Below are 14,253 nucleotides of genomic sequence, written 5' to 3'. Positions count from 1 at the left end.
TTGATATTCTAAAATAACAGGTTATTTAAAAGTTATAGTTAATTTGATGCCAGGGTAGAAAGATTTTCTGGGTGACTGATGTGTGAATAGTGCTGGAATTGAGAGTTACTGCCTGATAAGCCTGTAGTGCTCTGTTTAATTCTCATTACCAGGAATAATCAGAAACTAATCATTCCAGTGGCTTTGATACTAAAGTAATCTTAATGAGCTCAGAATTGAAGCTTATAGCTCCTATGGTATCTTTAAAATAAATGATTGGTTCTTTTTTATTACTATTTTTTGAGAGGGATACTAGTGGTGCTCTAATCTTAGCCATTTTCTTTATCTCCTAAAATTATTTCCAAAGGAAATCTTGAAACAACCACAAAAGCTAAATAACAAGATTTGTATTTTAATCCAGTTTTGAAACAAACATTCCACTAAATAGAGAGTAGTTATCTTGAATTGAACTCAATTGGCTCCTGCTTAGGTATCAGTTTATAAGTATCAGGGTAAAAAGATTTATTAAGAAAAGATTCTGCAGGATTGGGGGTTTTAGAGTTAAGAAGTTCCCTTATGGATCATCTATATAGGTGGTCAGTAATTCATGAATTGAGCAAGGGATGACCATTATATTTGACTTCACATCTACTCATGTACACACACTATTAGGTGCTGACATTTATTGATCATTTTTGGAAACCATAACCCACATGACTGTATTTGAGGTCAACCAGTAAGCTGTTCTAAAACCTCAGTAGGAAAACTAGAATGAAACTTTTTAATGGACAAAGCTTAAGACTGGTAGTTAAGAACTCTGAGTTCTATTTCTGTGCTACCAACTTAATTTTGGCTAGGTGCCTTATTTTGAAGATGAAGCCAAACTGCTCTTTTTGGTGCCAAGTCTAATGTTCACCCAGTGTTCCATTATTTTAGGGGCTTTTAAAAATGATACAAAGGTCATTCAGGCAATTCAGTAGCCTGCTTTAAGAAAGTATCATGGCAGCATCAGAAGGTCAGTTCAGCATTAGTGTTAGTAATTGCTATTAAATCCTGTGAAAAATGCTCACTATGAAAAATGCTCACTACCTTATGTTGAGGTCCTATAACCCTGGAGCTACCTGTAAATAGAGGATGCTGACCAATGGCAAAAAGACTGATTTTTTTTTTCCAGCATCCTCTTCAGCATCAAGATGGGTAGTAAAGAACAATTTAGTTCCAACACTTAATATTTCTTTGCTGTATATTTGATTTTTTTCAAAATACTTTTACCCCTGGATCCCCCTTTCCCCCATCTCCTATAAAATTATACAAAGATTTTGTGGTTTTAATAAGTACTGATGATTTTCTCCACACCCCACATTGAGTTTGGAATCATCTGCATTTCTTTCAATAGCAAAGGTTTTGGGGCTGAGCAGGCTTTTCAGGAATGTGCAGACTTCAAAAGTCATTTTTTATTTTCTATCCTGATCTGTTGTAAAAAGTCCTAGTGAACAGTTGTCTTTATTAGGTTTACTTAAATGAAAGTGTTTTAAGCACTCTTAATAGCTCTGGTGTTGTCTTTAAGGAGTGTATTTTATGTTCACTGCAGATACAGAATTTTTTTTTTTAACACTTTACACATTAAACTAGATAAGAAAAATTCCCTACTTAATTTTTCCTCTTTTCCCCTTAAAATATTTTTGAACCAAATGTTGCTGTTGATACTTTCTCTCTAGAGGGAATGATCATATATTAAAATGCTAAACCATACAATCTTGTAATAACTCCAATGGATTTTTTGATATTCAGAAGGTTCATTAGAAAATTATGATTATTCCTGTTGGTGTCCACCAATGGTCTTTGCTACAAAAATTATCATAATTAAGTAAACCTTTCCTTTGGGGGAAAATGCTATTCAAGAGCAAATTGTAAAAACTAAAATTAATGTATCAAAATGATCTCCCACTTCACCTCTACCATTTTTTTGTCTACCATGAGCAGAATGGGATGGCCAGTTCTCCAGGATTCAACACAGCTGGCCAAGATTGAATCAGCTGCCTTCTAGAGACAAGGATTCTAATCTCTTTTTATATTATGGAACATTTTACAGTCTGGTGAAATCTATAGGCCCCCTCGGAATAATGTGCTTTTAAAAGTTTATAATTGAAGGAAATGATAAATTTAAATTTGAGATTAGTGAAGATGTATTTTTTACATCCAAGTTGATAGATCTTCTGAAAGCACGGATTTCAGGTTGAGCCCCTGTTGTACAAGTTACTTAACCCTGATTGTTTCAGGGGAAAAAAAGGAAAAGCCCCTGTTCAGTACAATCTAGTCTACCAGAAGGTCTTCTGTGCTACATGTCCATTTTATGAAAAAACGGTGTTACCACATTTAGTACTTAGTAGTTGTAAGTGATCCCTGGCTTCAGGAAGGAACTAGTAATTACCTCAAATCTGATTCAATATGGGTTGGTGAATTTTTCAATCCTTTTATACTCCTACATCTCTCGAGTCCTCCCTTATCCCACCCCCAGCCTTGGGGCTTTTGTACTAGTCCTTCAGTCAAGGAATTTTTTGAAAAATCTTATGTTCTGGGGAAATGTTTAAAGAAATGAAAGCTCCAAGACCAGAAGGAATCCAAAAAATAACAGTTCATTGTGAGGTTTCCTTTTCAAATGTTAATAAGACTCACTTTGAAAACTGTAAACATTTTACATTCGATCCTGACACACTTAGGGCATAGATAACCAGTTGCCAAATGAAACTTGTAGTGATATAGTCAGAACTATAACCTGATTCATTACAATGATCTTAAAAATTTTTTGGATACCTTTTTGGTCTATAAATCAATTATTTCCAAGCCCATCTTCCTTTGAATCCTATATTGTGACCCCCTTTCTCTCCCCCCCGCAAAAAGATACAAATGACTGAATCCAGCAATGTGTATAATACTCAGTTCTAGTCATCTATTTTTCAGCTGTTACAAATGAAGGGATGTTTCATATTTTCCATTAAGAGTTAAATTCCTCTTAGGGAGATCTCTCCATTTGAAGGGAATATTTTTAGTTCTGCTTTTGTCACTTTGCGTTTGTTCATGCAAATCTCACATTTTTCTGACATCGTGTCTTTTTTTTTTTTAAACTAACACAAAAGGGCAGCTAGGTGGCACAGTGGATAGAGCACCAACCCTGAAGTCAGGAGGACCTGAGTTCAAATCTGCCCTCAGATACTTAACACCTTCTACCTGTGTGACCCTGCAGGGGGAAAAATGCGCAAGATATTATCACCTTTGTATTCCATAGATTTTTCAGTCATTCCCCAATTAAGGAGCACTTTCTTTGCTGCCATCAAAAGTGTTATGTTTATTTTGGTTCAATGTGTCCCAAAGTCTTAGTGGACTTAAAACTGTACTGACTTTTGGTATGTTCTGTATGTTGCATCTTATTTTTTTTTTCCTGTCTTTGACTTTCTTGGGTATATTACCAGTAATTGTGCCAAAGAGTTTGGACAGTTGAGTCACTTCTCTTGCAAAATTCCAAAATGGATTTCAGAATAATTGGACTAACACTTCTATCATAATACTCCATCAACAGTGTATCAGTGTACCTGTCATTCTCTTCCCTTCTCAATTTTTATCATTTTTTCATTTAACATTATATGAGGTGAAATCTCAGATAGCTACATTCTCATTTCTCAATTATTTGTTATTTGGAGCATGTTTTATGTGGTTATTGACAATTTTCTTTTTCATATCCTAACTCTTCCAGAGGAATGGCTTTTGGTCATAAGGTCCCTTTATATTTTGGATATAATATTCTTACTGTGATTCCTCTCCTTTAAGAACAACCAGAGAATTGAAGAAACTTGAATTCAAAAAGAACTTATAAAATGATCAACATACAAGCTAGTAATTGGAGAATCTCTTTGAATCACAGTCTAGCCCAGAATTACCTGGCTTGGTTTGGAAGTGAAGCTCAGAATTGCACCAAGGGGTCACAGTTAATGGTTGGTACCGTTGAATGTTTAGGGTATAGCTTACACAAACCTGCATATTCCTTGGCCAGTTTGATAGTCACCAAAAAGGTTAAATGGTTCTTTTCTAGTGTGCAGCAGTTTTCCAGTTTCTCAAAAATTGTTGACGATCCCAGAGAATTTTTTATTGGTAACTAGAAAAGTTTTAAAATATTAATTTAAAATAACCTGCTGAGTATTAATACTTTATGAAAAACAACATAAGTTTAGAAAATGTCATTCTTTTGCATATTTTTGCAAATCTCAATGCCTGGCTTTATAGAAGACATTTGGTTACCTTATCTGCTTCTCCAATCTGTTACAATATTGTTTTGGTTAATTATATGAAGAAAATCTAACCTCAAGCTATATAGTTGGAAAAGAGAGTGCTTCAATAGGCAAATAAAATCTTTTGACAACTCGTCCCTCAGGGATTTCCTGGGTTCATATGGTCCTTGTACCATACTTTGCAATCCATTGTTTTTAAGGGAAGGGAAAAAATTTAGAAGTTCTAACACTTTAAATGTCCTATGACTTCCAAAAAAAAAAAAAGGGGGGGGGTTTAGAGGGTCTATTAATTAGAATGGATTTGAGTATCATTTGTGAATTTATCAGTGTAATCTCCTGTTAGAACAGATAATTAAGTTGATGAACTGTCTCTTTGCTAAAAAATGCTATAACTAGTTAAATATTATATGTAGCTCCTACCTTGAAAGTTTGTTATGGTATTTGTATCTTGGTTAAGGAAATTTAAAATTATAATACAAAACTTTCCAGATTGAATTTCCTATCTGTAAAGGGTATTCCAAGAGCAAAATTCATAGGGGAGATTGCATGACTCAGTAAAAATCATTCAAAAGTTATTTGGATAGGTAAAACTAAATAACAGCTAAATTTCTGCTAAAAGTTGACCATAGATTTCTTTATTATAGGTAATAGATTTAAATTCTTTTCAAGATTAAGACTTCATTCTTCAGTGCTAACAAAATAATATCTAAACAACCTGCCTTTTTTCTATTTATAAGCCCTGTGACCAAAGGTTAACTGTTAACACTCAAACTAAAAAAAAAAAAAAAGAAAAGAAAACCAATACTACTTTGTATGCAAAGCCAGAGGGCAGTGTTGTCATTTTGCCATCATAGAACAATTTGCTGGTACTGCTGTATGATGTCATGTTAGAAGGAGAATTGAAAACGCAAAAACTATTTACCAAAATAAACCTTTAATATTTAGTCCAAAGGAAGAACTGATAACACATTTTTCCCAGTGGAACATCTCTCAGAATGTGGCTGGCTCAGTATTTAGTAGTCTCTTGTCAAATTCTGACCAGTTGTAATTTCCCTGGATTTGCTTTTATTTTACTGAAGATATTTTGGTATTCTATTTTTACTCTGAATTTTCCTCATTACATAATAGAGATGGTCTAGTCAGGACAGAGTGTGGGTAACCCCCACCCCCACCCTCCCAATGTTAACTGCAAAACCCACTCAATCTGAACTCCAGGGAATTAAGTACCTTGATTTTTCTCTTAGGTTCCACTGGTATTTGTGAATATGTTAACTGGAAACCATTTAACAGATAAGTTAGAACATTTAAAATGGCTACCATTTTATTAGGGTTTATATTGGCTATGACTTTTTTTGATCCAGATCCCACTGAAGTGGTATGGTTATGGAGAATTATGTTCATGTTCCCATCAGTATGGGGTAGAAATTATTTTGCTATACTGATCATCAATCCTGAGAATTAGCAACAGGGCAGTTGATTCCCAGGAGAGCCCCCTAGCAGTTGATATTTCAAAATACCTCTACTGTGAGCATTTAAGATTTCCTACTACCTGCCTTAGGGTTCTAAGCACCTAACTCTGGATGCAGGTAGAGAAAAAAAAGGTTTGCCAGGCATTGGAAAAAAAGGTAGGTAATCCATAAATCTGTAGTTCTGCATGATAAGCCACTCAATCGAACAATTGTTCTTGGAATCCCAAAATAGCCATTCCTTCTTTTAAATGCAATTTTCCCCACAACAAAAAGGAGCAACCCAAATTTATCTATCCTAATCATAGCCAGCACTTAAAAAAACAAAGGATTTACCAACAACCACTTCCAGGAACTCCATCTAGCCTCACAAGAGAGTGTAAGATTGATGAAAAACAACTTGTACCAAGGAAATTGGGGTTGTCAATTGTTCACTCTTCCTAACATTTTGTTTACATGTTTGTCAGCAGGTTTTTTTGAATGGTTATTAGGAAAAAGTTGTTTCAGGCTCTGGAATTATAAACATGCAAAATCTTGCTGCCACCTCCTGCTGCTCCAAACATCTTAAGAGTTCTAACAGCACAGTAAAATAAAATATCAAGGCACTAGAAAGCAAGCACAGAATTAACATTGCGGTATTTTGCCAGTGTATATTGTATTGAACATTTAAAATTATTTATGGGAAAAATACATAAAAGTTGGAGAACCTTTAATAAAGGGCTATAAAGTAGTTTTTCGCATTACCGACCAAATATGCCTTTTTTAAACACCCCAGGATTAAATACAAAATGCAAAAATCTTCTCTGCTGGAGAATATTATTTTGATATCTCTACAAATCACACTGAAACTGTTACATTTATAAATATTAAATTTATTGTAACTATAGAATGGATTTAATGGTTTTTAGATTTGGCCACCTTATAACTCCCTGTTTTGAGGGTTTTTTGTTTTTTTTGTTTTTGGTTAACAGAAAAAAATGCATTATAATTTGAGTCAAATTTACTTACATCCAAAAAATACACATTCATTTCTTCTAAAAAGGAGAACAAGAAAAGCAACCCTTCAGATTTCACATAATTAAAGAACAGGAAAAAAAAAAAACCCACTACATTATAGCTAAAATTTTAAAACAATACAAAGCCATGGGGTTTTTCTTTTTTGATTATGTCATAAAAAGGTTCACTGTCATATACACATGTATATAATGTTACATTCCATCACCATAAAAAGTCCCTTTTCCCCCTCCCCCAAAAAGTTTGACTAGTCTCCAAACTTGGAAAGAGGCGCTCTCTCCTGCTGTCTGTGCAGTTCGTTCTCTTTCACCAACTGGAGATTCTCAGCTTTTAGCCGATCCAGCTCCAACTCTAGTTCTCTTACCCGGGAGTCCTCCCCAAACTTCTTGCACTCCAACCGCAGCCGGTTGTTCTCATCCTCCATCCTGGAGAGACACTTCTCCAGCTCCATGTATTCTTTGATCAATTCCTGCTTGCTCATGTTCTGGAGGCTCTCCGCATGGTACCGTTCATAGGTCTCGGAGAAATCCCTCTGGAGAAACTCACTTCCGTCCCCCCCCATCCCATCACTGCCCCCATCCTCTTCTCCCGCCTCCTCCAAGAAGTCCTCATCACTTGTATCGTCCGACTTGGCCACCGCCCGTTTGGAGTAGAGGCCAGTTTTCAGGTCCGGCTCCTCCTGATCATGGTCATCCATCAGGAACTGGGTCGTGTTGTAAGGGGCGACCGGTTGTCCTTTGGCAAACATCTCGGCTCGAACCCGGGATGCCCGCTGGCTCTGCTTCTCGTCGAACTTCTTCTTCTCCTCCCAAGTCAGCTTGTAGTAAGGCTTCCAGTGCCGCTTCTTCTTGGAAGGCCGTCTCCTATGCTTCTTCTTCCCCAGCTGTCTTTGCTGCTGCCGCCAGGCCTCCTCTTCTTCCCCGATAGGAACTGCAAACTTGTCGCCCCCATAACCTTGGCACGACTGCGGAGGCTGGGCTCTGGGCCTTGGCCCCTCACCCAACGGCGGTGCGGCAGCAGCCCCGACAGCTGTCAGATCGTCGTGGTTCGGGCCCTTCTCGCCCCCATCTGGGCAGCCGGGGTCTAGGCACGCCACAGTTGCCCTGGGAGGGGAGGCTGGGGCTGGATTCTCCCCTCTCTCCTCTTTCTCAAGGATCGCATCAAGTTCAGAAGCTCTCGATTGCCACCTACAGTCCTCCCCGGGGGGCTCAGTATAACGCTCCGCTCTGCCCATAGCACCTGTACAGTTGGAAGAAGTTTGAGAAGTCTGTTGCTGCTGCTGACATTGAGACAGAAATGGCTCAGCCATGACTGGATGGAGTCCTCTTCTGGGAGAGTTGGAAGAAATTTTATAGTCACAAAGTCCTTTTTTTCCCTTTAAAAGAAAAAAGTATTTTTAAATGTCCCGCTGGTCCTGTCTTGAACGCCGGCAGCACGGATAGACGGATGTCTTCTTATTGTCAAGCCTTCCGCCTACAAACTCCACTCCAAACTTGGAAAGGGCGCTTCTGGGTCAGCAAAGGGTTAAGAACCCCCTAGCTCGGCGGGCAAGCTAGCTGGCGGGGCTCAAGGTCTGCAGCACCAAAAACAGTATGTATGCGGGTGTGTTGGGGGAGGGCTCACCTCAGGCCCCCCCCCCTCCCCAGAATCGGGGGCAAAGCCAGCGAGAGTAGCAGAAGCAGCAAGGTGAAAAGTCCAAAGGGTTAAAGAACCCAGTCCCGAAAGGGTTAATGCCACCAGATGACGCGCCTGCGAGGGTCTGGGTCCGTAAAGGGTTAAATCCCCTGCCGCAGAGCCCACAAGGGGTTAAAGTCCCAGGACCACTTCCGACCACTTCCTCCCACTTCCACGGGTGTCGCTCCGGCCCCGCTTCCCGCTCCCTGGCCCCGGCCGGAGCCTCAGCCGAGGACGGACAAACTCATCTCCCCCTTGGCTCGGCGCTCTGCTCTAAGCTCTCCTCCTCCGCCTCCTCCTCCTTCTTTCCCCCCTCCCCCTTCCGACAGCACAGCTTCCGCCTCCTCCTTTACTTTTACCCCTCCCAACCTGCCTCCTTCACCTGCCAACTTCCAACTGCTGCCTCCCAGCTCTCTGTGCTGCCTTATATAAAGGAGCCAGCCCGCCCCGCCCCCGCGCAAGCGCACGGTAGACTCTTCCGCGGCACGCTGGGACTCGTAGTTCAATGTCTCTTGGGACTAGCGTCCCCATGCGTTGGCCGAATCAGCCAATCGTCGGGCACGCGGGGGGTGCCTCCCAGCCCCGCCTCCCCGGCCGCAGGATCGGTGCGACCGAAACGTGCACTGCTATAGGATACTATGAACGAGATGAGCGGAGCGAGGCTAGCCAATCTTCGGAAGATTAGGGCGGGTTCTGGGCGATACCATAGTGTTTAAAGAATAGGAGAAGACTCGCCAGTTCCAAGTGAGGCTTGTACTGTAATTTTTCAAAGAAGATGCGTTTTAAAAGATATTATCAAATATTTTCCCCAGTGGGACATTTCTGAGGCTGGTCAATGTTCCCTGTACTAAAGGTAGAATGGTACGTTCCGGAAAGTAGTCCCCGATTATAATCTGCTTTTGAACCCTACACAGAAAGGTGTTAGCACAAGGGAGTTGAAAATAGGATTTGATTCTCTGTCCAAGTCCGAGTCAGAACCCGAGAGACTGCCAATATTAGGTATTCCCCCCAAAAATGAACCTAAGAACGCCATTTGCGGAAGGATATCTAAACCGTACATCTTTTGAAACCCGGAAGGGCGAAAGGAGACGTAAACAAATCAAAAAGAAACGTGTGCCGGCTTAAAGGCACAGGGAGACTGTCGCTCCCTACTTCGGCCTAGGTTGGAGTGGTGGACAGCCTTCCTTTCCTACGGGTTCGAGTCTCATGTCCTCATGGATTCTTCTAGAGACTTACAGAAGAGTGGGAAGGGGTGCTGACCCGACAGTCCGAGCCCTGAGTTCAAGGCCTACGGCGAAGGGGAGGGAATTTGTAGCTTGCTTCCGGTTCTAGCGCCATCTCTGACTCCCTACCTTCCAGAAGCCTCTCCGCGCCACCCCTTCCCCCCCACCTGGGGCCCGGGGCCCTGTCCCAGCGGGGGGTGCGATAAGGCGGAGGGGGGGAGGGGAGGAAGGATCTGGACCGGAGAGGAGATCTAGAATTGGAGATTGAGCCCTGTCTTTGCCCTAACGTCCCCCACTCTCTGCTCGGGGTAGAATCTATTGATCCCTAAACGTTAATAGGCTTAGACATTTTTCTAATAGGCCTCTCTCTTCCCGTCACGCTCCCCTCCTTTGCCCCAGGGATCCTAAAAGTCCGGACTGATTGTGCCGCGCCATCCCCCGCCCCGAGCTGCCCAGAACCCCTATGCGTGCCTCTTGGATCAAATCTATGATATATGCGTGCTGCAGGTGAGCGGGGATAATTCCATTCTCTATCTGGTATACATTAGACGCTTAATAAATGCTGATTGATTGCTGCCAAAGCCTGTTTCGATATTTATCACACCCTCACGTGTTCTCTAAGGTCTCTGGTCATGCTGTTTGTCACACTATTCATTATATCTCCTGTCTTTCTGTTACGGTCTGGCCCCCACTATCTGTAATACCCCAAGTATTGAACACCAAGCCTAGTTGTTTAATCAAAGCTAGTTGATGATTGACTGACTTCTGCTTCCTATCTCCTGCCGCCTCTCAGGTGAGGTCTTTCCTGATCCCTCCATTTGTTAGAGCCTTCCCTCCCCATCCCCCTTCCATTATTTTATGCCTCGATGTTTGTTCAGTCACGTCCAATTCTTAGCGATTCCATTTCAGGTTTTCTTGGCAGAGATCCTGGAATGCTTTTCCTTCCCGCAGCCCATTTGACAGATGAGGAAACTGAGGCAGTGGTTAAATGACTTACCCAAGAGGCTGCAGCTGTACCACCTTTTCCCCAGTGTTATATTTTTGTTACCTCCTATGTGTACTTGTATTTGTAATAAAGTGCTTGGCACTAAATAAGCAATTGACAAATATTTGCTGATTGATTGATTGATCCCCTAGAGATTTGCCCCGGGGTCAGGTTGAGGGGTCAGATCCTTTGCTTCCCTTCCTTGATGGAAACCTGGGTAAGGACTGAACCTCCAAACATTAAGAATGTTTCTTTAGCCAATCTATAAAGGATGTAAGCCTGGTACTACTAGACTAAGTTCTTGGAGAGGGGTTAATAGATTTTGGATTGTCTCCTCTGTGAGGAAACTGCAGGCTGGCCTTGTGGCTGTGAAGTTGGAGGCCTAGTTTCTGATTGCACCCTGCCAACTGCCTCTTTCCTCTCTGAGGCTGTTTCATCCTTTGTAAAATGAGAACCTTGAATTCTGCAAAGCAGTTTGGAACTATGCACAAAAAAACTTAGCAGCCTGTAACTAGAGTCCCCTTTGACCCACTGATATTCCTGTAAGGCCTAAAGAAAGAAAGCCCCAATGCACAAAAAAATAGCAGTCCTTCTTATGGTGACAAAGAATTGGAAACTAAGGGATTGCCCATCCATTGGGGAATGGCTGAACAAGTTATGGTATGTGTATGTAACAGAATGCTTTTTTGCCATAAGATGAGGAAGGGCATTCAGAGAGAATTGGGAGGATTTGCATGAACTAATGAAAAGTGAAAGGAGCAGAGTAATTTATAGAAAGACAATATTATTGTCAAATCAGACAACTTTAAAAATCTTAGGAATTCTGATGGGGTAATGACTAACCATGATTCAGAGGAGTAATGATGAAATATGCCACCCACCTCCTGATAAGAGAGATGAAAGGCTCAAAATGCAGAATTGAGATTTTTTTTGGTCATGTCCAATATGAAATTTGTTTTTTTCAACTATACATATTTGTAACACAGATTTTACCTTTCTTCCTTTCTCATTAAGAAGCTGTAGATTAAGGCAGATTTTTAGTGATAGAAAAATAAAATTTAATTTAAAAAATAGTATAGTCCCTGGCACAAAGTACTTAAAATGTTTATTGAAAAGTTATTTCATCATCGCTTCTCGGCCTTTTGGCTAAGATCAAGTGAAAAGTTATTTCATTTAAGCCTCATTACAACTCTGTGAGGAAGAATCTAGAAGTATTATCAGATCCCATTTTACAGAAACAGATGACTTTTGTATTCTGATATCACACAAATATGCTGCCCAGATTGTCTTTGTCAGAGTTCATGTAAAGAATCTAGAGATCTTTAGAATATCACATCTAGGGCACTAGCCCTTCAAAAGCTGGGACAATTCAACTGGAGTGCTACTGGGGATACCAATTTGTGATTTATCAGATTTACAGTCCTCCCAAGGAGTTTACAATCTAACATTAAAGCAAGTGACTTTAGTTCCATTTTGGGATCTCTGTCTCTGTTTCACAGTTCTGAGGAGCTATTTATTTAAATACTATGATGGAATTTGTGGAGGTCTGACCAAGTACGGGAGAGAGGCCCAGGACCCCTGATTACTTTAGGAGACATGTTGGGACGGGCAGTAGCTTGGAATTAAGAGAGGATAATAAACAATCATTAATCCAAAACCTACTATGTGGCATACTATGATAAGGCCTTTACAAATATTATCTCATTTGAATCTCACTACAAACCTGAGAGATAGTCATGTGTTGTTATCCCTATTTTGCAGATGGGGAAAGAGGGTAAGTGATTTGTCCAGAATCACATAGCTAGTAAGTTGATGAAGTTAGATTTGAACTCAAAACCTCAAGTTCTACTTTACCACTTAGCTTTCTCTAATTAATTAAATGTCTCTCTGCAGACTTCTATTTGTCTATACCCTTGGTTCTGTGGGTCATCCTTGTCTGCTATGTCCCTTCCACCCCAGATTCTCCCAACACAAGCTCTCTTCCAAATCTTCCCTATTCCCTCTTGAGAGCCTTCTATCGCTAGTTTCTTGATTTTAGTCTTTTCATTCCCATAGTCTCCAAGGGTGAAATATTAAATAGCTTACCAGTCCCCCTGCCTCTAGTCTTTAATCCATTTTACACACAGAGGCTAGAAAGTAATCTCTTCCTGAAGTGCTGTTTTGCTAACACATCAATGTTAATTATTATTAGCTTTTAAAAATGGTTTTAAACTTAGGTTTTCAGGCTCCAAAGTGATTGTTCTTTCTACTTAGATATTCTAACCAAAGCTAGGCACTCTGAAATTATTATGCGCTGTCTCCAAATTAGGATTTATCTGAAGGTCTGGAGCTTTCCATAGAAAAATATCCGTAGAAAGCAAGGAATTGAAAAAGGGTCTTTCAGAAATTACTCATATAGAAATGATTGAGGCCAGTTCCAATGATCTTGTGATGAAGAGAGCCATCCATACCCAGAGAGAACTGTGGGAACTGAGTGGGGATCATAACATAACATTTTCACTCTTTATGTTATTGTTTGCTTGCATTTTGTTTCCTTTTTGATCTGATTTTTCTTGTGCAGCAAGATTGGATTTAACATATTTTAACATGTTTAACATATATTGGATTACTTGTCATCTAGGAGAGGGAGTGGGAGGAAGAGAGGGAAAACTGGAACACAAGGTTTTGCTAGGGTCAGTGTTGAAAAATTATCCATGCATATGTTGTTGGATTTTTTTTTGTTTGTTTGTTTTTTGCTAAGGCAATTGAGGTTAGGTGACATACCCAGGGTTACACAGCCAATAAGTGTTAAGTGTTTGAGATCAGATTTGAACTCAGGTCCTCCTGACTTCAGGGCTGGTCCTGCACCACCTAGCTGCCCCATGCATATATTTTGAAAATAAAAGACTTTAATTTAAAAAATTAATTTTAATTTTTTCTTAATTTAAAAAAAAAAAAGAAAGAAATTCCTCATATAAATGATGGTGCAGTGGATAAAGAGTCCAGGCCTGGAGGCAGGAAGACTCATTTTCCTGAGTTCAAATATGGCCCCACTTATTAGCTGGGTATGTCACTTAACCCTCAGTTTTCTCATCTGTAAAATGAGCATCCAGTATCTTTATTACGTATCTTTATTAAGAAAATTTCAAATGAGGAAGAGTCAGAATAATAAATAACAAAATAATAACAAAAATGATTTAATCAATGGAAATCACAATAATGAAAATACATAATTATTTGATTTGCTGCTGGGGTGGGAGAGCTTTCCATATGATTAATAGTAGAAGCCTCTTCTCTCTTATTAGAATAGGACCTCCTTGAGAGCAGGGTCTGTTTCTCTGCCTGTATATCCAAGGCTTAGCACATTCAGTCACAGTATAGACCCCTAATTATCTTTCATCTATTCACAGATGAATGAAAGCATGCCCATCTCTAGAGACCCTATTCTCTTTCTAAATCTCTAAGAACCGATATTTAGCTAAAGAATTTTCAGCTGCATTTCGGTTTATGATGTGGATCATGATGTCTTCCCATCAGACTGGGAGCTCCCCAGCAGTGAGCATTTTGTTTCTTCCATTGAACTCCCTGAAGGTAGGAACCTTACAAGGCTTACTGGAAAAGAGCATTGGATTTGGAGATGAGGCAAGACG

General features: G+C 40.1%; 1 protein-coding gene across 1 annotated transcript; it reads right to left on the bottom strand.

The window, feature by feature from the left end:
- Positions 1–6,579: 6,579 nt before the first annotated feature.
- Positions 6,580–8,806, bottom strand: HEXIM1 (HEXIM P-TEFb complex subunit 1). The gene has a single exon (XM_051994889.1). It carries the CDS (start codon positions 8,049–8,051, stop codon positions 6,990–6,992), a length of 1,062 nt encoding a protein of 353 aa, XP_051850849.1. The 5' UTR covers positions 8,052–8,806; the 3' UTR covers positions 6,580–6,989.
- Positions 8,807–14,253: the final 5,447 nt, after the last annotated feature.

The sequence above is a fragment of the Antechinus flavipes genome, chromosome 4 (genome assembly GCF_016432865.1).
Source record: "Antechinus flavipes isolate AdamAnt ecotype Samford, QLD, Australia chromosome 4, AdamAnt_v2, whole genome shotgun sequence".
In the NCBI taxonomy this organism is placed as follows: domain Eukaryota; kingdom Metazoa; phylum Chordata; class Mammalia; order Dasyuromorphia; family Dasyuridae; genus Antechinus; species Antechinus flavipes.
This window is presented reverse-complemented; position numbering and strand designations above follow the sequence as displayed.